This window comes from Falco naumanni, chromosome 7 (genome assembly GCF_017639655.2).
Source record: "Falco naumanni isolate bFalNau1 chromosome 7, bFalNau1.pat, whole genome shotgun sequence".
Taxonomy (NCBI): Eukaryota; Metazoa; Chordata; class Aves; order Falconiformes; family Falconidae; genus Falco; species Falco naumanni.
The window spans coordinates 5557594-5580204 of NC_054060.1; the positions used below are offsets into that span (position 1 = coordinate 5557594).

The following is a 22611-nucleotide window of genomic DNA, read 5'->3' on the forward strand; positions in this document are numbered from 1 at the left end:
CTGGGGCCGGAGCGGGGCCGTGACGCCAAGCGGCCACGTGGGGGCAGCCGCTGCCCGGACACGTGCAAATGGCGGCGGCGTGACGGCGGGCGGGGGCGGGCGGTCCGCCCTGCCGCAGGGGGCGCTGCCGCCGCTCGGTGCGGTGCCCGCGGCGTGGCGGGGCGCGGCGCAGGATGCTGAGCCGCCTGCAGGAGCTGCGCAAGGAGGAGGAGACGCTGCTGCGGGTGAAGGCGGCGCTGCGCGACCAGCTCACCCGCCTCAAGGTCCGCGGGCACCGGCCGGGGCGGGGGCCCAACGCGGGGCGGGGGCGGCCGGGCCCGGCGCGGCGGGAGGCGGGGAGGGGGGGCGCGGGCTGCGGCGGGGCCGCGCCTGCCTGTTGGCCGGGGCCTAAGGCGCGGGGCGGGTACAGCCTCCGCGAGCACCGGCGGCGCGGGGGTCCGCCACCCCTCCAGGCGCTTAGAAACCGCGCGGCTGCGGCGCTTAGCGGCATGGCTTAGTGGCGGCCTTGGCAGAGCCGTGTTAACGGGTGGGCTCCGTGGTCCCAAAGGTCTGTTCCAGCCCCGGTGACTGCGCCCAGCACCGGCGCTGTGAGCCAGCGGCTGCCGCGCTCGGGGGGGCCGTGCCTGCTGCTGAACCCCCGTGGCTTTTCACCTCGGCAAAATACACGCGAAGCTACACTCAGCTGGGGTGTCCCGGTAAAGGCGGCTGGTGCGGGGTCATCACCGTCCTGCCGTGTATTGAAGCTGGAAAGTGGTGAAACGCGATTTAAAAGCTTTCTGTTATTAAAAAAAATTTTTTTAAAAAATATGTAGTACTTGAAATACAATGTCCAAGAAATAAATGCAAAGGCTTCTGCGTTCCCTTGTTGGCAGGTGGAAGAGCTGGCGCTGCAGTCCATGATGAGGTCCGGGGAGGAGAGCGTAGCAGCCTCTTCGTCTGCTGCGGAGGAGACACAAACGGTAAGAGCAGCCCTTGCCGGGGGAAGGCGAGGCACTGGCCTGCCCTGCGCTGGGGAGAGCCAGCGCTGTGAGCAGCTGCAGGTGCTGCTGTGGGTGGTTTGCATTTAGAGTTCTTCACACTGACTGTCTTTATGCTGCTTGTGAACTGAAAAGCTCAGCTGCAAAACCTGTCTGGTTTGGTGCTGGTTTATGTTTCAAGGCTTTTGCCTTTTCCCATTCCTGAAAGCAGCCTGTTGTTTCCAGGGAGGTGGAGAAAAGCCTCCTTTCTGCTGGCGTAGCTTCAGTTTGCCGCTCATTAAGTGTTGTGCCGATACTCTTCAACTGTTTAAACCAACCAATGGTGGAGGCACAGATTCCATCTGAACTTACAAAATGTACGGTCAGCCTGAACTAGGCGAAGCTCTTCTGTGAACCGGTGCTTGTCAGTGTGATGGGCTCTTGCAGGCAGCAGTTCTAGCAATGAGGTTCTAAACGACCCTGTGACTGTGCAGTTTTAATAGCAATTTGAGAAGCATTCAGTATCGCTGCTCGTTTTGATAATCTGCAAGATAAACTTTTTTATTGCAACAGACTCTTGGGCAGATGGACAATGAGGCTGCTATCAATCAAACTGAATTACACCTAAGTCTTAAACATCATGAAGAGGAGGAGGAGGAAGAGGAGGAGGAATCAGATTCTTGAGAGAAGGAAAAAGGAGAGAAGGTTTTTAATACAGACTCAGGAATTTCTTCATCAACTGTAAAATCACTAACGGATTTTTGTTTTGTCCGGTGTACGAACAGTGTGATCTGCCAGGCTCTTGGAGCCGAGGGAGGTTACTCTTGAGCACATGAATGTCACAAGCTTGGCACATCTTGGCTTACATGTTAAAAGAAGGAAAATTTGCTGCGCAAATATGTAGCATATAATCTGTTCCACATTTACAATCTAATGTAGTTTACCAAGTCTTTTATATGTGGATGGGAGAAGTTGTTAATCAAGTCTGACTAATTTAACATGTATGCTAAAAGCAATAATTTGTCTGTTCTTATTTGCTGATGCTGACAAATAAAACCAGGCCGTGGAGGCTGGTTTCTTGAATCAATGATTATATTATAACTTCATTTGCCTGAACTGGGAATTTTAAGATACACGGTGAGAAAAGATGTGTCCAGGATTGTCTCCAGGCATTCAGCTGCTCTGTTCTCTGTTACATGGAAGACTGGACTCGTGATGGAGAGGTAGTGTTCCTACACTGGGAGAAGCAGGTCCTGCACCATCAAGCCAACTGTGATTGCAGTAATGAGGTGGCCTCTCTTCCTACCTACTGGTGCTCTTTACTCTCAGCCCAACTGTAGTAGTGAAGGGTTTTCTACTTTTGCTCTTTCCCTTAAGTTCTGTGTTACTTGTAATACAGAACTAATATTTTTAAATCAGTGTTGGTTTTTTTTTCCTCAAAGTAATTTCAGAAATCTACCTTCTGCTTTCAAATTATCGTCAAGGAGGACTATTGGTAGTTTAGGAACTTAGCTATAAAATGGAAAGTGATGTGAAGTCTCCTCTGTGATTTCTTCAATGGTTAGGTGATGAGCTAGTGCTCCTCTTACCGACAGAGAATACCTTCTTTCATCTCATAGAGTACAGACACCATGTGGTGCAGGGGGTTATTTTATCAGTTCTTAAAGACTTTTTTTTAAAAAAAAAAAAAAGCACAGAAACCTAAACTGTTAAGCCAATAAAAAGCAAACAAGAAAAGTAATATTCTAACTCAGCCACTTTGTCAGCTGCCTTACTAGTATCTAAAGGTGCTGTTGCTGTCTCTGGCATCACTCAGAGAAAATAAAAGCAAACTTCAGAAGAGTGTTAGTATTCCAAGAACAGGAAAGGAAATGATGAAAAACATCAGGTATGCTGGGTGTGATCAGACTTGGATTCAACTTGCCATTGTCTGAGGAGAGATTGTTTATTTGGCTCAGATTCGGTTTGCAGCAATAGAAACTGAATGTAGCTTGATCCTGTACTAAAGACTAATTGTTCTTTGACAATCCTGTGTGTCTTAACAAAGGAGCTTAGAGCATGAGTGCAAAAGATGTAGCAAAGCTTTCACAAGACTGACAGGGAGTAAAAAAAACCCTCCAAAAGTCCAAGGTGAAAATGTTACAGCTTCAAGCGTCAAATAATTCTTTGACAGCATGTGTGCGAAGAGCTGGTTTGGAAGGAGCTCAGCAGCCAGGCTCTCCATCCTTCACACGTTTCAGCTCCAAAGGCTAAATTTGACTGTCAAAAAACATTACTTGTCCCTAGCAGAGTCCAGAGTAGTTTTCATGGATATACCTCCTGCTGCCTTCTGTGAATGAGTCTTTTGGATTAAAACAGACCAGTTCTATTGCACATTGGAATAAAGTACTTTTCCTGGTGTCCTACTATGTATAACTGCGTAACAGCGCTTTGCAGTGTTCCAGTTAACTGCCCTCTGTGTAACAGACCAGTAAAATGGGAGTTAAATCTCTGAAAGCGTATTTTTCACACACTGCATATTTCTTTGACAGAGTAGTAAAAAGTACTGGTGTAGTTCTTTTGTGTGTTAGTGTAATTCACATATAAAACCCAGGACAGATATTAAATCAAGCACTGTACAGCTGTGTCACTACTACCACCAGTCACATTCAAGGGAGGAGGAGCTGAAGCAAACCTTGGTTATGTCAATGAGTCATTTCCTCTGTTGATGGGTTGAGGGCTACTCTATCCCTCTCCGCTACTCGATACTGCAAGGCCAAGTGGAAGTTCACGTCTAGACTGATGGGGATTCCTTTTAGGAAAGAACTTCAGCCATTTCCTTGTCTGAAACATCCTTTCAAGGAGCTGAACTTTTTATATAGAGCTGCTCAGCAAGGCTGTTACAGGAGCAGGGCATTGTGCTGAGGACACAGCTGCGCCTGCCTCTCCCCGGTCCGTTGCTCATAGCTGTTGCTGTACTTGCTGCTGACAGAAGACAGTCTTCTGAAAAAAAATAAGCTGAAGAAATGAGCGCAGTACAAACACTCGTGGTTAATGTGACAGGAAAGGCCTGTCACACCCCACGTGGGGGTTCCAGCACCGCACTGAGCATCGAGTGCTGCTGTACCAGTTGTACAGGACAGAACCTCTGTGGTCTGGCTTCCCTCTGACAGCCCACAGACACCCACTACGCCAGGTATGAACACAGTGAATGGCGACCGCCTCAAGCCCCATCTCACACTGTCATTTTACACACACAGTCTTGTACCTCTGGGAAAGGGGGATGTTGCACAGCTGTGGAAAAAGACAGAAAAAGGGTGTGTAATGCAGCAATGACTTCGGACTAAGGCTTTGGTGAAGTTTTCCAGTTCTAAAAAAAAGCTTCGGCAAGTTACATGATAATATATTTATTAAGAGAACCCATTGCTAAACATCTGAGAGAATAAAACAATAGAGAATCTTCATACACTTTAGACACCAAACACAGTTGTCATGAAACTTTAGGTTAAAAGAAAGCAAACTGCCTGGATCTTTGTCTTGATTCTGTAGGACACTTCCAAGAACTAACTTTTAAAAATCAATTAGAAAGACATACATCACTAAATCCAAGTATGATGATATGTTTTAAAAATAAATATAGAAATATGAACAAGTCTACAATTAGAATATTGCCCTGTACATTCCAAGAAATGCAGAGCTCTTGTCTTCTTTACTTAGAAAGAGAGATCTCTAACAACAGCAAAACTGGAACCATTTAGGCCTAACTTTCAGATACAGTTTGGCAGCAGCAGAAGCATGCTCGACAGATACAGTTTTAGAGCATCCCTAACCCTTTCTGCGTAGGAGATCAGGTAAGCATGATTGAAGTACCAACGATTTACAAAGAATCTCGATAAAGTTCAAACAAGCTGGGGGTAAACACCCCCAGTGATATTTTCATTAAGAAAGAATATCCATAATCACTTAAAATCAGCAAGCACTGTAACTTAAACATCTTACATTTTTGGTCAGTAAACGTAGGTAGTCCAATACAATACCAATTAGTTTATGACAAAATTTAAAACCATTTGGCACATGCTATAAAGACATTCTTCCTTAAGAGGTGAAATACATGTTTGAACAGGTACAAGCTGAGGAAATAGGACCAAAATAGCATTGTTGTTAACAGATGTACAGTACAGGATTTGCTCTTCCATATTCAGACTCCAGCAGCATGCGTGGGTGTACTCGGTTGGTTAAGGCCTATGGTTGAACAAAGCCACCCCGCAAAATCCACCTCCTCCGCTTCAGATCTCTTAATGAAAGCGTGAATCTGAGCAGAGGAGAACAACAGTATTAGTCAAGTACTCAATCTGTTAAATAATTATGTTGAAGAACATGAAATACAGTAAGTCCAGTTCACTTTCGGTATTCAAGCCAGCTATAACATCTGGCAAACCACAGGAAGTGCCCAGTAGAGCTTTTCTGCAGGATTCCAGCAATAACATAACGTAACAGCATAAGAAATGTACACATCGCAAAGTATTCCAGAGGAATACTGCCTACACAGTGCCTATTGCAGAATACTCGCACCGCAGTATGCGATAAGGATGTGACTCAGCCACTTAAGATAATACTCTGGAAAATGTTTGCCTGTGCACAGAAAGGCTTTTTGTCATACAAGTCTGGTTGCATTTTGCACCCATATTGTACAGCAGGATCGGGGCAGGGCAAACTTGATTTTCTGCAGTAAAACTTAAGCCTTAGCATTACACTTAAGGCTGTGAAAAGATCCACTGAAACAGATAAGGTCCTTTCATGCAGAAAAGATGCAGGATTTGTTTGTGTCTAGTAGTTCTAAAGATTTTGCAAGACAAAGCTGATGAGAAAAAGGCAAATAGCATTTCACAATGGATAATAAAAATGTATTTAACTAGTCCATAAGGTATGGCGAATTTTCTTCTTCCATCCTCCTAAAAGTACTAATCTATATACTTTATTATTGGCTAATAAACTCAAGAAAGAATTATTTTGCTAATTAATTTAACAGCATTAGGTCATATACTCACTGTAATTACCAAATGGCAGACTCCAACCCACCGCTTTTCATCTCCTTGACAGTCCCTGTTCTAGGAGTGTGTGGAAGCCTGCAGCCCCTCCTCAAACGGTTTGAGCTGCTTGTGTCAATGACCACAAATGACACCAGGCCATATGCTCTGATCCTGATCTCAGGTCAGCTGAGGAACCCACCCTGCATGCAAGAGTGCTCTTAGTTCAAGTTACAAGCTTTCACTTACCATCAGCTGCTTCAAATCAGCTCTCTCAGCAGGATTTTTAATTAAACTGGGAAAACAGAAAGTGTTACACAAGTTACACGCTATTATCTTTCAAAGTTGTCTCATGCTGGTGTACTGCTCTGTCCTGAAGCAGCTACCACTCTAGATAAAAGCATCAGGTAACGCAGTGCCTCGCACACACGGATCGGGGTCCGTACGCAGTCCCCCTCTGTAGGTTTCACAGGTATTGCTAGAGGTATGAAATCCTGAGTTGTCCAGTACTGGTCGGTGGGGCAGGAAGGAAGGTCTACAACAAACTGCAGAGATCAAATTCCTATTTAACAAAAACTCAACCATATGAACTACTTTACTCCTCAAGTTTCTTTTACTCAAGTCTTCTCAAGCTCAGTATCAAGCACAGATATCGCATAACTGTTATTCCTTTTGGAAACAGTAAATACACATACATAGCTTTTAATATATAAACTAACTTTTCAAACTGCAATGAACCTCCTCCCTCAGCACTGGATAAACTGGTTCAGTGCTGGTACCACTGAAGTACAACTGGAAAAGTAAACAGATGGGAGAACGACTGCTGTGATAAAGATGTTAGTTCAGGGAAGGACTGGGAAAGAAAACACATCTGGATCCTGTAAGACTTCTGCATCATATGGAACAGTCGCTGCAAAGGTTAACCTTAGAAGTAAGGATTCTGCTTTAGAAATGTGCTGTATGATCAGGGTCCCCAAGTACTACGGGGCCTTCAATACTGAGAAAGTACTCCAAATTGCACAGAAGCAGACATTGCATCTTAAAAAAAGCAGAACATCTCTCAGCTTTGGGATTCTCTTTGGATGTATATGCTGTCAAGCTGGTGCCTGTAAAATGAGCTTTAGTCACATCAACAGTCACAGAAAGAGGATTATGCTAATTGAAATGACTTTCCATTTGCCATGGCCTACAAGCAGGGACTCCCACTGATTGATATTGATAAAGTAATGCAGCAGGGCTGATCCCAAATGTGACCCTTCACAACTTAGCCATAGAGAAAATACTCACCATTTGTTAACAAAATCTTGAAATTCAGAGCCAAACACACCATTGGGCAGTTTTGGAGGTGGCTAAAAATAAATTAAAAAAAAAAACAAAACAAAACACACACAGCAGTCATTCAGCATAACTAATACATGATGATGCACAACCTACCCAGAGATCTACCAATAATATGTCCTACATCTGGGTAAAGCTGCAAAGCCCTACGCTACCCAGGCCGCCTTTTAAAGCTGATCTCTGAAACAGAAGTCAGGCAGGCTTCAGCCTCCATACTTACGAATAAAGGACATGCTGTCACAGGATTTATAAAAGTAAAGATGCTGAGTTTATTACTGACTAATTTGGGTTATTAGTCTCACAGCTGGTGGAGTTTAGGTGTTTCAGTAACAAATCAGACCAGAGCTAGTTTCTATGGTGGGGTGTTTTTTGTTGGGTTTTGTATTTGGTGGGGTTTTTTCCATAAACACACCTGAATGGGGTTAACAGCCTTGAGCTGTCATTAAAGAAGGCTCAGAGCAGCTGGCAGTGATTAGCACTGTTATTCTCTTTGCCACTAATCTCAGGTTTGGGATAGGGAAGATGCCCTGCACATCATTAGCTTCATAATCCTTTTGATCTAAATATGCTGTCCCAGGGAATGAGTCTGTTCAGGTTCTGAATTGAAAAATAAGTCTGATGAAGACAGGAAAGATACTGTGTAGAACTGCGTATTACTGTCTTCTGCTCCATGACATTTGCTATATGGTCAAGAGTTAACTTTTCATGCTTACACCATGGGTCCTGCAAGCACTTACACACCGGTTACTTGTATGTACAGAGTTGAGATGTGGCCTGCTTTCCGTTACCCCTGCGGAACAGGCTTTGTTGGATGCAGCAGTTCATGCTGAATATCGCTTGCCCTACAGTAAAGGCTGCAGAAGATAATCGTGCCAAATTCTCAACTATCACAGCTTTTCATCTTAAACTGCTCCCCTCAGGGACGCTCCAAACACAGGACCATAGTATTTTAAGTAATCCAATGCTAACTCCATTAAATATATATTAAAACAGGTTTGTAATGCGAGACGAGAATTGTGCAAGGAAGTGAAGCAATTTATCAGTATATGTACAGTAGCATAAGCAACATTAGTCTTTGCAGTGACCTGCACACCAACTGTGCTTTTTAACTAGGTGCATCAGACTTTATAATTCATTCACCTGGAACAATGTTATCCAGCTATTACAAACCACAGCTAACATGAGCATGCTTCCCCCTGCCCCCCCAAAGGACAGAAGCAGTGAAGTCACATCAATTTCAGTAGCACTTGTGAAAATACTGGAAACAGACTGGTATTTTAGAATTGATAGTCTTTGTTAACTAGCCTTGCAGCTTAACTATTTGAAAAATACAGTATTATCACTTAGGTTGTTCATAAGACTAAAACAAGTTAAATAAAAAAAAAAGTTTTGTATATGCTCGACCATACTGTTTGGTATTGAGTTGCCTAACAGGTTGCATGATCCAGGCTGGAAAAATGCATATAAACCTACTTAAATGATGCAGAACAATGAACTAGATTTTTCCTGGATATAATTTAAAATCAAGCCAACACAAATAACAAGGATGTCTCTCTCACACTGCAGCAATAAAAAGATCAGAAGACCTGGCTTATCCTAACACTAACCCCATAGCCCCTCAATTCTGGGATACTTAAAAATATACAATTGTATTAGTACGAGTGCAAATCGCCAATTACCTCATTGACGATGTAATCAAGAAGTTCAAAGATTGCCATTGGGGGTCTGCTGTCTGGTCCATAGGCTAAGAAGAAATTGTAGAAGTGAAAAAATACAGCGTTACTCTCCTTCCATGGTAGGGGTGTTTTAAGAAGCGAAGTCAGATACTCACTCTATTCCTACATGGCATCCAGTAAATTTACAGGGGAAAAAAGGAACAGCAACAGGGAAAGACTTTAATGCAAGAAGACATCGTTTCCAGGTCTGATCCAAACCATAACCTTCACTAGGAATCATCCTACTGTACTTTGATCAGCACTGCATCTTAAGAGACATGAACCATTACAATAGACTGGGATCTTAATGGTGCTCACGAACACTCAGTTATTAACTAAAGGATCTCTGGTCCTTGACCGTCAGGTACCTCCTCATAGTGAGACTGAGCCAGGTGCCCAATACAATCCTGATTATTTTTTTTCTTTTTTAAAGTTTAAAGCCACACTGCAGACTAGTACTGGGTAAGGAAGACCTTTAACCTGACAAAGGAGGGTACTGGAAAAGAGTTGTTGTAACTTACAGCTCACTGGTCGACCAGGAGTTCTTTGCCTGGGCGAGGTCTCTGTAACTGGAGAATCTCCCTCCACTGGGCAGCCAAACATTAACTCAAGCTCCTTCGAGTCAGGAGGAGGAATCGGGTATCTGCCAATAGCCATTTCTACCAGTGACAACCCCATACTCCATATATCCGATTGCACTGAATAATGAGTTCCCTGTAGTCTTTCCGGCTACAAAATAATAATATAAAACAAATGGGAGGAGAGACAGTATTGTAACAAGAAAGCAAAAGACTGCATTCTGCAACAGCCTGGATAAAATGAAGGATGAAACCCCAAATTGTTAGCGTAACATTCCAGTGACTTATTGATCTTTTTCTTTAAAATGTATCATCTGGAATTCCAAAAGTTCCACAAACACTGCATACCACCACTGCAAATTACTTTGAGACTTTTTAAAACTGATGCTATTATGTTGATGTTTTATTTCTTTAGCATAATATCTAAATGTTACAACTATTAATGATGGGATAATTAAAAAGCAAAAAAGCAAAACTAGTATGGGCAACTAAAGATTCACCTGGTTTCTCTGAGAAGCTGTTCTTGGTTTTCTGCTGTGGGAAGGAGAGGGAAAGTAACTTTATTGATTTTATATGGGTCTAAAAGTGACCCAGTATTCTAGTAATAATCTTGTGGTTTGTGACACTTTCCAGCCAATACCGTTCGCATAGCTCCCTATAGCAGAAATGCATCGATGCAAGGACTATTATACGCATGCATACTGCCATTTTAGATCCATAAACAAGTAATTTCCAAACAAACTGTTGAGCTCTATAATCCAGCAAAATAATAATGAAACATAACATACAAATTGAATGATAAAGCATTATGTAGGGCACAGACCTTTCCTGGAGGTATAATTATTGAAAAATATATGTACCAGATAGGAAGATAAACATGTGTTCTGCCAGCTTAATCGCTTGCACATTCTGGCCTGACAAACAAAAAGGCAACAGGCTTAAATTTTTTTCTCAGGAAAAAAAACCAAAACTGAAAAGGAACAAACAAATTCTAGATAGATCATAAGCACATGCTGATGTAAGTATCACTAAAACTTATGCAGGTAAGAGACAGCTAGAAGTATATTCTGTATTCTCTTTAGGAGACTTGAACACTGGAAAGATATTCAGGTACGGGATTTTTTTTTTTTGGTCAACTGAATAATGATTAAAACCATATGTGGATATTCCAATCACATTGTTCCACAGATACTCAGTTTTGGTCAACACAACCATTTTCTGTTTCTGCCTAAAATATAACACATAAGATTAGTCCTTAACTAACTCCTTTGGCTTAGTTTTTGCTCTTGCTTTATCAGTCCTACACTGAGTACTGAATGGTTTCTGCAATACATGTTTTAATACATCAGTCTACATCATCCTTGAATCTGTTCTAAGACTTCTCAAAGAAAACACTAACTTTGCTTTTCTGTTCTCTTTTAAAAGATCAATCTCGTATTTTACCAAAATGATGGAGATTCTTGCCAAACTATATGTGTACACGTATGTAATTTGAAACGTGCAGAACGTAAGAATACAGCATTACTGTAAAGCCTCTTCCCTCTGCCATAATGGGTGATAGTGTTGTTACATTAATTTTTTAACAATTACCGAGATTATATTTGAGCTTTCTTCAGTGTCCCACCTCAGCTAGTTCCAAAGCCATCTGGATAAACTACACAATTGATGAACAATGGATAAAGATACCCAAAACCAAAGACACACAATACATTTTCATAAATATAAGTGTAAAGGAAGAAGTGAATGGATGAGAAAAAGCAGAACACACACACAGAGTACTAGTTACACAAAAATAATTTAAATCTAGAAAACATGTTCGAGTTAAATGTTGATTGTACACACCTTCAGATGGTAGAACAGGATGTTGTTCGGCACGTAACAATCCTATAGCTGTTATTTGAAAAAAAATGCTAAGGGACATACTACAAGAACAGGTATTTGAGACACTATCAAAAAGAATAAAGTCTCCATCGTGGCTTGGTCCGTGACATTTGATGACAGAGCAAAACTAAATCTCAGTCTGTAAAAACAATGAATTGAAGAAAATGGAAGGTAGAAAGCACTTTGCTCTCATTCCTTCTACTAGAAGAAAAAGGGAAAGCCAGCTGGATGTCAAGGGCCTAAAAGAGATGGAGCTGTGATTTTTTTGCTAATTAACAGCAGCCCCTAGATGTATGTGGGAACATAAGCCACAGTTTTACTTCAAGTATCTCACCAATATTAAATGACAAAGAGAAGAGATGTTGAAATGCAGGTCCCATGCTGAGCAGAAGCAGCATTATTATGCTTTTCTCCTTTAAGTTTAAGCCCACACGGTTTCAATCAGAGCAGAACCTCTGAACACTCTGATCGCACGAGTTAATTGGCTGTATGCTGAACAAGGCGTGCAGTTTAGAATAAGAGACCTGTTATTTCCATTAACTCTGACTTTCACATAACGCGTAGTTCATCTGAGGAGCAAGTTTCAAGGTATTCCTCCTATACAGGAATAAAGAACACCCTGTAAACAGCCTCAGATTAGCTGCTGTGGCCTTGTCCACACTAGCCACTCCCATGCTTTCTCTTCTTGCTGCAGCTGTGTTGGATCCCGGGGAGAGACACAACAGGATCACTAGTGAGGCAGCAGCTTGCCTGCGTAAGTGACTGCAGCAAAATGCTGAAGTGGAAGGAGAACCACACTTCACAAGGAAAGCAAGCTAAAAATACTTGGCTTTTTTGCAGACACATGTACACAAACCCCAAATGCATTAACCGATTTGATTCTGCAGTGTAGACACAACTGCATCTCTCTTGTAATGTTATAAAATATTCCACACGTTGCTCGTCTTTTCTTTCAACGGTTCCTTACCCCCACGCACAATCTGATATGATACTGGAATATTCCTGGAATGCCGGAAGCACTTGACTATGACAGCAGTAGTAACGGCAATAGTTGGTTTCTTGTTTGATTACTGGAAATGTGATAACTCTACCATAATGTATAGTAAACTCAAAGCTATAAAATCTGTACTTACAGACATGTAGGAGCGTGTGCCAACAAACGAGTTTGCCATAGAATCTATCAGTTGTCCACTGACACCAAAATCACAAAGCTTGATTTCACCTCTAGAGTTTACCAAAATGTTAGATGGTTTAACATCTGGAAAAAAATGAATGGATGATATATATTTATAATAGATAAAATGGGAAGTTTGACAATGAAAGTAACATGAAAGGTGAGAATTACCATGTGCCTCCCTTTGTTTCCCTTCTAACTATGGCACAATTCTATCCCTTCTCTGGGAATACTCAGAGAAGAGATTTGGTTCCCTACCCAGGTCCATTTCACAGGCTCTCTATTTAACTACAGATAAATAAAAATAAATTTATTAAAAGTGCAAAAAGCCTGTTAGTTTTAAGTTTTGATTTCATCCTGTTTCTTGGCTTTCAAATATTACCGTTTGGGCATCTACACCCTCTTTGCAGTGACTAACATTTGAGATAAATCTGAAAGCGTATGTCAGCATAACTCTTCTTTAATGATGTTCTTTTGCCTAGAAATGATCAGTAAAGAGGCCCTACACATGAGCACATAATCAGCCCTAACTTAGTCTTCATATATATATATACACAAAGCATATACACAAAGTCCTTTAGCAAAACATTGAGTGTGTTCTTGCTGTCCTGGGTTTTGCTTGTTTGCCTTTTTTTGGGGTTGTTGGGGTTTGGGAGTTTTTTTGGGGGGTGGGGGCAGTGAGTGATCTTGGTTTTGTTTGTATGTTGTTGTTGATGTTTAAAGCTCTGAAAAAATAATCTTATTGAAATTCTGCAGTTAATATACTTCGAGATTTTTTATCTGTGATAGAACCCCCTCATGATTTTGAATTCATCACTTTTTCTAAAGGGAAATTTAAGAAGGGTCACTGGTAGCTAAGCAACTAATAACAGCTCTTTGTGAATGCAAAGGTACAGAGAACAGTTGTTTCGTATTTCTTTTATAGCTGGAAGAAGTTTGGGGTTCTTTTAAATACAGCTTGTGGCTTAGCTGGTCATTACCAATGCATTATTGAGATAAGTAATCAACAGCTCACATTTGCAAATTAATGCTACAGAAAAAAGGACACTATAAATCGGTTTTGAAGAAAGGTCAGTTCAGCCTATTAGAATTTCACTTTAGACTCTGCTGTTTGAGAGCAGAGCCAGAAGTCTGTAGCCTGTAGCGTATCTTCATTTGCTTTTTAGTTTTTAATACTTCATTTCAGCAGCTGAGGAACTGACCTTAGTTTGTGATGTCAACAGGATGTCCCTGGAAAGATGATACTAATGTGACTCCTCATCACTGGAAAAAGATCTCCATGCAGAAAGCTATGCCTCACTGAACAAGACCCGTGGAGATTGGAAACAAAGACAAAACTATTTCAGCTGTTCCTCCCCCAGCCCCCTTTTAAAGAAAAAAACAAAGCTGGACTGAAGTTACCTACTTTTGGAAACTGCAGCTGCATTTTCTGGTTCCTGACATCACCTTTCTAGGTAACTGAAACTGCCCAGGCACACTGGAAACAGTTTTTTTTTGTGATTATCTGTTCATATACAAGGTCTTCGAGTCTACAGCTTGTCCACTTCGCTTGGAGCAATCATCAGCCCACAGAAAATCCACACAGTGATCTAACACAAACGACTCCCTGGCCCTTAACGCTGAAGAATTCGTGCCTGCGTACATCTTTTACCACAAAGAAAATCCTAGCTGCTTTTGCAAGCGGAATCTCACGGAGGGGTAAGAATATGGGCACATATTTTACACATACCCTTAACTGCCCATCCCTAGGAAAGTAACTGGCTTACAAACACTGCTCTGCTCAACAGACTTCCCTCCTGTGCGAACAGCAGAGGTACCGGGCAGTCTGTGGAGCTGTTTACTAGGCAGGAAACAGAACGTTACGTACTGGTTAACTCAAAATCGGTCCTCAGTGAAGGGAAGTTTTGGAGGCCTTCTGAGCATGCAGCTGAACCTTCTGCAAGTTTTGACTACTTGTCGAGACTTCATGACAAGTACAGTTCACAACAAAAAGGAAGAATCCAGTCCAGAAGTTTGATTTCCCAGTTTAAAATCTTAGCGGGGTGTGGGGGTGTGTGGGGGGGGAGGAAGCCAAAACCAGAAAACAAGCAGATGGTGCAGTGAAGCAGTCAGCAGGGATTAGAGATTCCCAGCTACACAGGAACCTGCGCCTGAAGTTCTGTGTAAAAGCAAGGTGGAAAGAATGAGGTTTGCAAAACACACTGGAAGCACTGCACAGCCTGAACAAATTATTAGATACGGCCTCTAGATTTGTACTGCTTATCTATGCACATCTACTAGTTCTCAATTGAGAACAAAGACATAAATCTTTGCTTATCTCTACAGCTCATGAATACTTCATGTTCATAATTAAATGGCAAAAAAATAAGGTTAGCATTCCACTGTCAGTGAACCAAACGACATATCTCTTTATAAGCATCTTATGTACTCTAGAATCCACCTGGTCTTTTGAAGATTTAACTTTTACCTTCAGTGTTTCTACAGCTGATAATCCCACACTGTACCTTTCTTACAATAGCACAGCAAATCATGACTCCTTACTGGGGTTTTATATAAACTCGCCTTTCCCTCTCCATTTTCATTTTCCTCTCAAGGTGCCCACTGCAATCAGAGCGTGATGTTTAGAAGGCTGCTGTCTTTCCACCCCTCTAAATGTAGCACATTATGCAACTCCAGAGTGTCTGAGCACTTCAGCAGTTCCTCTGGAAACCAGGGATTTTTATTACCAAATGGAATAGGGATGCCAAGGCATCCTTCAAAACGTATGCTGTAACTTGCAAGAAACTGACAAGTCTAGAAAGGAAAACCAAGCGTGCCAGGTAAGTATTTAAGTTTTAAGTAAAGTGAAAGGACATTTCATGTATCATCCCAGACAACCCAGAAACACGAGCAGTGTAATTCTAGAGAAGTCCTTAGCCGGTCCAGAGGGATGGATACATGACCCTAAAAAGGGAGCTAATTAATACAAAGAAGTTCCCAGGATTTACAGGGATCTCTGTAATCTCTGTAAGAGGCACGCCTCCTCTACTGAGCCCTGCTCGCCCCCACAGGCACTAACCTAGCTCATTCTGAAAGAAAGGTGGCCCTGGACTTCTTCATAACACCAACAGGAAGAATTTCTTTTTGTACAAAAGTTACTGGGTAGCCAGACACTTGAGAACATATTTGTCTTGCAGCACATTATCGGAATCTTCCAAGCAATTTCAATTCCCCTAAACCAGGATCTCCTAAGAATACTCCAGGAATTAACACGCTAGGACAGACCACTGACAGCATCCCTGCTGCAGGGTACCTCCTGCCCTGGAGTTGCAGGCTGCAGCTGGAATTCAGAAACCTTACAAAGCGCCTCCTGTGCGAGACAAGGATTTCCAGAGGAAATCCCACTCCAGACTGTGCACAAAACCAACTAAAATCATGTTCTGATTAACTTCGAGGAGTTTTATTCAACCAGAGACAAAATACAGCAAAAAAGTTTGTGTCTTAACTTGCAGGACTATACTTTATAATTAGTTACAGGACATTTCTTTCCTTATTTAGTGCCTTCTGGTATTAACCACAAAGGTAAATAGGACCAAAGTAGCAGCATTTTCAATGACTTTCCCTGATACAAATATCTTTCACAGAATATGTAAAAATATCTACCACAGTCATGCTCCTTGCCCCTTACTTTTCTATGCTTGCTTTGTATCCCACCAGTTTGTTTTCCAGAAGTTTTGCAATTTCTATCATGTCTTTTCTGGGAGGACCAAAACAAAGCGTGGCAGTCCAGATGAGCTAATGGTCTGTAAAACCACAGTATTTTCCATTCCTTCCTTAACAAGCCCTAATGACTTCTTCCTTGAGCCGTCCAATGACAAGTAATGACATCAACTACACCAACATACAGAACTTCACAACTCTCTATTCAAAGAGGATACTCAATCTCTGATCTTAAAAAATAGTACTTTGATGAGGTTGCATAGCCTAAGAAAATTAGGTTGTCTTAAACTGCTCTGTGTGCACTTAGCCTATCGAACAGTTCATTGCAACACTAAGAGCTAGAGAAACAAAGCATTACCTGAAGCTCCTGACAACTTGATTTAAACTGATTTTTCTTCCCCAGGTTTATATACAGTGCAACAAAAGCAGCGACACGAACACTTCAGTTAAAATTTACATTAATGGGTGAGACTAGTCCAGGAACCAAAAACCAAGATGGGTACCTATGTGTTTCAAAGTAGGGATCCCATACACAGATTCCTGCCCCTGAGCAAGTCTTATATTTTGTAGCATTACATTGCATCAAAAAAAAAATAATCCCCAACCAAAAATATTGAGAATGGTGTGTTTATTTACTGGGTAGGCAACACAGCTGTTTTCATGCTAAACAGTTCCTTTTTTAAATAAAAGCATATAAACTCAACATTTTGCATCTTACTGTTAGAAGATGTTTTACAGCACCATACTTCTACTTTTCCTGGTAATCTCAAAGGCCAGGTCAGTATTACAAGCTTGCTGGTATTGCCGTATCACACACAAGTAACAAAATATAGTAATGGAATAAATTCCTCCCTGAAAATGAGTTACCACAAGCCTTGCTCTCTTTACATCCAAGAAATTTTTTTGGCCTTATGTTGCTATGCACTTATGTTTAGTGAGGACATAATTCGTTTTTAAGTCTCCCACACTCAACACAACACAACCCCAAAAAACCTTTATTAAACCAAGCTCACCAACTGCACACATTTTTCCCCAGCAACAGGATGAGGGGGAACAAAGAGTACATGTTAGATGTTGGTCACACTATGTCAGTGCAGTGCTAGATAATCACTGAGGGCAAACTATAGGGGCTAAATAAAGTAAACCACAGAAATCTGATTATTATAGCTGTGTCACCACAGTGACGCTGACCCGGTTATACCAGGACAAATGTGCTTGTACTAGTACTATTTATTTCAGCTGGGATTCAAGAAAGAGACAGTCTGGAAAAGCGTTGACTTTGCCAAAAAAAGCTTCACTTACACTACAAGGGTTTTCCTAGTGTAACATATTGCTGTTCTTGTACTACAGACCTGGCTCCATTTTGGCTTCACTAGGCAGCATCCTTAACCCAAGGCCACCTGACTCCAAGAGCTCTTAACACATCAGAAATTTTAAAAAAGACTAAGGAAAGTAAAATTATAGCATAGGAAGCTTTTTTTCTTTTTTATTACAAAAAGGCCAAGCATCTAATACACACTGACTTCTCTGCTATTTGGTATCTACAATGGTATTCTTGTATTTTGAAGCCACATTTAACGTGCAGACATGCATTATCTAAGCATGTTCTGACAATGCTAAACCCTACTGACACCATTTCACTCTACACACTTTTCATGTATTACATTTTTTCCACTTGCCAATCCGTCCTTAATCATGAGTACCACACAACAATACAGCCAGTAAACAGCTGAGCATCAGCCAACCTCCAGGAGAGAGCTGCACACAGCAGGAGAGCATCTCGCTCAAATCTGATGTGCGGGAAGCTGAATCACTGCCCTCCTCAAACATAAGTTGCAACAGTCTAGTGTGACAGCTTACACATGAGGTCCAGCCTACATATGGGAGGTCTATGAATAATGCACAAAGGGCAACCTGTAACACAGAAGCCAGCAAATTCGGCTCCATGTGTCAAGAGACATAAATATTGTTCCGACTGGTTTTCCTTTTAGCTGCTAGCACCAGCCATGACCAATTTCCAAAATGTCATTTTAGCTCCCACTTTATCAGACATCACACATTTCAATGTCAGTTTCTGCAAAAAGTATAAAGGTCACGTATTCCTGATGTTGTCAGAGCATACAGCAGGAAAGCTGAGCTGAAAAAATGAGAATCACAATTTTTACATGAAACTACACGCTGCAGGACACTTTCAATCCAGTAACATTGGAAGCGACATAGAAGAGGAACCTTTGTTGGTCCATGCAGTTAAAGTATAATCTCTGATGTTGCAAATACTGTGAGTTAAGCTGCACCTAAACAAGATCAGGAGAACTTTATTTTGAATTTATCAGATTTACACGCTGTAAAACTGGGAAAAAAAATTGCTGTCTCAGCAGCCAGCTGAATAACAACGCAAAAATGCCAAGTGACCAACATGGGAACAAACCACTGCTATGGCTGAATTGAGAACTACAGAATACAACAGTAACTCTTCCAGTACGCCCTAAACCAATATTACCTCCTTTCCTAAGAGTCTCCTTTATGCAAAGACAAATGACTTCACAACTACCACCAGATATCTTCACAGCCTACTTCAGCCTCCTTTCTCTGGAAAAGAGCTATATTTGATGGTTTAAAAAAAATAAAACAAGATAGAAACGTGTAATAAATAGAGTCTACTTCAGTCTAAGGTGATCCTACAACAGATTGTATAAGCTAGGATTGCCAATTACTCTTTTTGGTCTGGCCAACAGATGTAAACTCAGACACATATTAGTGTCTGATGAAGATATTTTTATCATATGAAGACTGATCTCATATGGTACAAAACTCACCGAACAGTTGGCATGGTTTATACACATTGCACGATCACCGCAATGAATAGTGCCATTCAAACAGAAACCATGAAACTCTCCGTCTCCAGCCTTCAACTTACACTCATGTCAGGAATAAGATAACTTATTACTTTACCATATCAAGTGTCATCTTTGTTTGATGGAACATGCAACAAATTAATGAAAGCTGGATTTTAAAAAGGATGACTAAGCTGAAAATAAGGCAGTGCATTTATTTTACGGTAAAGTAACTAAAGACTGCAGGAGTATAGCAGCAACACTCATTTTACATAGCTTCAGCATGTTTTTAAAATCATTTAAGTATAAAAAGAGATACAATTCTGCATGACAGATGTCTATAAATAGCATGTTAATGTAAGACAGCTGGTAGAAAGACTGACTTTCTTTTAAAAGTTTTAATGGCAATAGTAAGTGTTGAACCGACAAATTAATTTTAGGCCAGAGGTTTTAACTTTGAATATTTCCAAAGTTTGTTGTTGCCATCCTTATTAGATCTGTACTACCAAAAAACTAGCAGTTGTGATGAAGAAATAGATACAGTGGGACAATGCTTTTTAAATATAGTTTTCTTCATGAAGAGTTAATTATGCCACTACAAAACCCCATCTATAGGTATCTTAACTGCCTTTGGCTTCTCTGTCTCAACTGAGTACAGGAATGGAAGCTACATGAAGAGCTTACCTCCATACATGTTGCCTCATTTCAAGGGCTCTTTAAGAAAGATACCCACAACTGTACTACACAGAGTATGTCCTCCCTGCAGCTACACTCAGCAATAGTTAACTTGGACCTAGTGCCATTGCTGCAGGTAGAAATGTTTGAGAGCTTCTCCAGTGCATACTATTGTCCAAGACTGCAGTCTGTTTCTGCACCTGTCTGTGTTGACCTAGAAGTTTACCATGTACTTTTTTGTGTAGAAAAAACATTCTTCTCTTCCCAGAAAACGCAGGAAGGCTTATTTGGTAATTAAGGGAAACAGAGACTGAATCACTCTGGTCCTTCAACATATTCCTATCTTGACTGCAGAGGAAGTACCTCTTTCTGGTCTCAAGATTGCCAGCTCTAGTACATGCTGCCAAACCAGCCAAGTCACTCTGCCAGCAAGCAAACTGGTAAAAAAAAAAATATATATATATATAATCCCAGATAAACCACAGTAAGATAGCAGAAGTTGAAGATACGTGATAGTCATAGTAAGAAATTCAGACATTGCCTTACACCCAAGAAAAACCCTCTGAACCAAAGCCATATTGAGCCATAAAGAACCAACCACAGAAAAAGCATGTATTGTAACTTGAATAAAAATTATATTCAAGAAAAGTTACAACGTAAAATTTTATCTCACCTCTGTGCATTATTTTATGCTTTTCTCTCAGATACGTGAGTCCTTTTATTACCTAAAGACAAAATAAAAAAATTAATTTATGAAGCAGAAGACATAATTGCATGCTTTGTCTATAGAAGAATTCCAGCTGAATGCAACAGGACAGAAATCCCCAAATGTAATCATTGCAAATCAGTATGTTTTAATCTGTACATCTAGCTCAGACTAGAAAAAGATAGTCAAGCAACATCTTGCTGGAAGTTTTGCATACAGAGTTTGTTGCACAATAGATATGAAGAGATAACCATGTAATTAAAATATTTTAATGAAGTGCTAATTCTGTTCTTATCCAGAAGAATCAGCTGATACAAAAGCAGAAAATCAAAGCAAACACAATAGAATGTGTTACACATTCCAATGCCCTGATCTACCAAATGACATGTTACAAAGACTGACTTTTTTAAAAGCAAGCGACGTACTTAATCCGGTAATATTTCTCTCTCCCACATCCTTCAGTCCTGAAGTGGCAGCTTCCTGGATCTGGCATTACCACACAAAGACACACGTACCCGCTCCCAGCCATCAAGAGCTACAAACACACTTACCGCAATGCTAACTTTGCCCAGTATCTGCTCTGGAATTCTTCCAGCCTTTTTCAGTACTTGATCCAAAGAGCCACCATCCTAATAATAAATTTTTGAATAGTCAAGCTCTAATCAAATTACTCTCAAACATTTTAGACAGGACTGAAGCTTCAATTTGGTGAGGTAAAAAGCATTGATTTTCATGTTTAACATTGTTACGGTGCATATCTGAAAAAAATAAGTCACCTCAACAGGAAATAGTCAGGTTTATGTTTATTTTAAACAAACATTTAGCCAGTAACAACATCCTCTCAAATAAACACTTCACACAATGATCTTTCATACTAGCATTTCCATGGTTTGGAACTTGTTAAGGAAGTACTGTCCACAAATAGCTGTCAACCAAGCATGAAGAATCTTACAAGTGTCTGTAACTTTAGGTCCACTGCAATAACATACGAGTTTTTTTCTTGTCACAGGCATGCCATGACACACTCTCCGCATCCAAAAGTCAGAATTAATAGATTTTATGATCCTGATTACAGGGATGAAAACTGGAAAAAACAGAGTTCTCCTCCTGAATGTAACATGTGCTAGTGGCACCCCATGATCATCATTAAACCTGGATCCCTGTTCCCCTCATCTCCCAGATGAGATCCCACACAGAGAAAGTTGGCCTCTTCGCTCTGCATATCGGGCCGACTGTCAGCTTCCAAGGATGGAGGGTTGATTTGGCATGGCTCTCAGAGCCAAGATAGGAAGATACATTTTTAAAGTTTAACAATCTTGCTGATCTTATTAGACTAAATAAATAAATGCAGGCACACACACACCCAAAGTCAAATACACTCCATTGTTGCCAAGAGCTTTTGAGAAGGAAAACTGTAAAAAATGCTATTTATTTTTAGCAACTAATCCAACAATAGGCTTGTGCAAAATTCTAGAAAATCTAGAACAGAGAATGTACAAAGAAGAAATTAGAAAATTATCTCTCAAATTAAAAAAAAAAAAAACCACAACAGTATCCTGTTGTCTGGATCAGCATTTGATACCTCCTAGTACTCAAAGACAAAAATCCAACTACAGAAAAGTAACTGTCTTCTACTTTAACCTAGCTTTTGGAAGTTTTCATCATCATCTGTACATGTAGAGCAAAAAGCTAGAATACAAAGTTTTATTATTTGAGGACTGAAGTACAAAACTCTTAAGAGAAGGAAAGTATGTAAATACTTATTTGATCATGTATTTTTGTAAAAAAACACACCCACATACACTGTACTCGATTAAAAATACACCAACAGAAAAAAGTCTATATAAAACTCTTACATAACTAGACTGTATTTCTGGACAGCTTTCTCAGCAGAGACCCCAGTATATTAACAAAGATTTCATGCAGAGAAACACACCATTATTTCCCGCCCCCCCCCCTTGAGGACTAGCTCCAGTCCTGGAAGAGGCCAAATACAATTCGACTGCCCAGTGCTGGCTGCAGCCTTCAGTGTCCTTTGGAAGGAGACTC

General features: G+C 40.9%; 2 protein-coding genes across 4 annotated transcripts in view; one reads left to right on the forward strand and one right to left on the reverse strand.

Moving 5' to 3' along the window:
* The first annotated feature begins 97 nt into the window (after nucleotides 1–97).
* On the forward strand, nucleotides 98–2039 carry SNAPC5 (small nuclear RNA activating complex polypeptide 5). Of its 2 annotated transcripts, none has more exons than XM_040601496.1 (3): nucleotides 98–263; nucleotides 873–959; nucleotides 1203–1523. In XM_040601496.1, exons 1-3 carry the CDS (start codon nucleotides 174–176, stop codon nucleotides 1320–1322), a joined length of 297 nt encoding a protein of 98 aa, XP_040457430.1. In that variant the 5' UTR covers nucleotides 98–173; the 3' UTR covers nucleotides 1323–1523. The 2 variants fall into 2 exon arrangements, with proteins under 2 accessions (XP_040457430.1, XP_040457431.1); XM_040601497.1 differs by lacking the exon at nucleotides 1203–1523 and adding an exon at nucleotides 1530–2039 and having other exon boundaries at nucleotides 125–263.
* Nucleotides 2040–4326: 2287 nt separating this feature from the next.
* The window catches only part of MAP2K1 (mitogen-activated protein kinase kinase 1), a 40190-nt gene continuing 21905 nt past the window's right edge, over nucleotides 4327–22611 (reverse strand). Inside the window, exons 4-11 of one of the 2 annotated variants that reach the window (XM_040601494.1) lie at nucleotides 21114–21191; nucleotides 20530–20581; nucleotides 12608–12732; nucleotides 9537–9744; nucleotides 8980–9044; nucleotides 7250–7311; nucleotides 6212–6257; nucleotides 4327–5247 (exon numbers count right to left, since the gene is read on the reverse strand). In XM_040601494.1, coding sequence (XP_040457428.1) covers nucleotides 5134–5247; nucleotides 6212–6257; nucleotides 7250–7311; nucleotides 8980–9044; nucleotides 9537–9744; nucleotides 12608–12732; nucleotides 20530–20581; nucleotides 21114–21191 — 750 coding nt within the window. In that variant the 3' untranslated portion in view covers nucleotides 4327–5133. Of the gene's footprint in view, nucleotides 5248–5983; nucleotides 6166–6211; nucleotides 6258–7249; nucleotides 7312–8979; nucleotides 9045–9536; nucleotides 9745–12607; nucleotides 12733–20529; nucleotides 20582–21113; nucleotides 21192–22611 lie in introns of both variants that reach the window. The other variant, XR_005828961.1, reaches the window with a different exon arrangement.

Coding starts and splice junctions, on each gene's coding strand:
- SNAPC5 (XM_040601496.1), top strand. CDS start 174: ATGCTGAGCCGCCTGCAGGAGCTGCGCAAGGAGGAGGAGACGCTGCTG. Junction 264..872: donor ACCAGCTCACCCGCCTCAAG/GTCCGCGGGCAC, acceptor CCTTGTTGGCAG/GTGGAAGAGCTGGCGCTGCA. Junction 960..1,202: donor CTGCGGAGGAGACACAAACG/GTAAGAGCAGCC, acceptor TGTTGTTTCCAG/GGAGGTGGAGAAAAGCCTCC.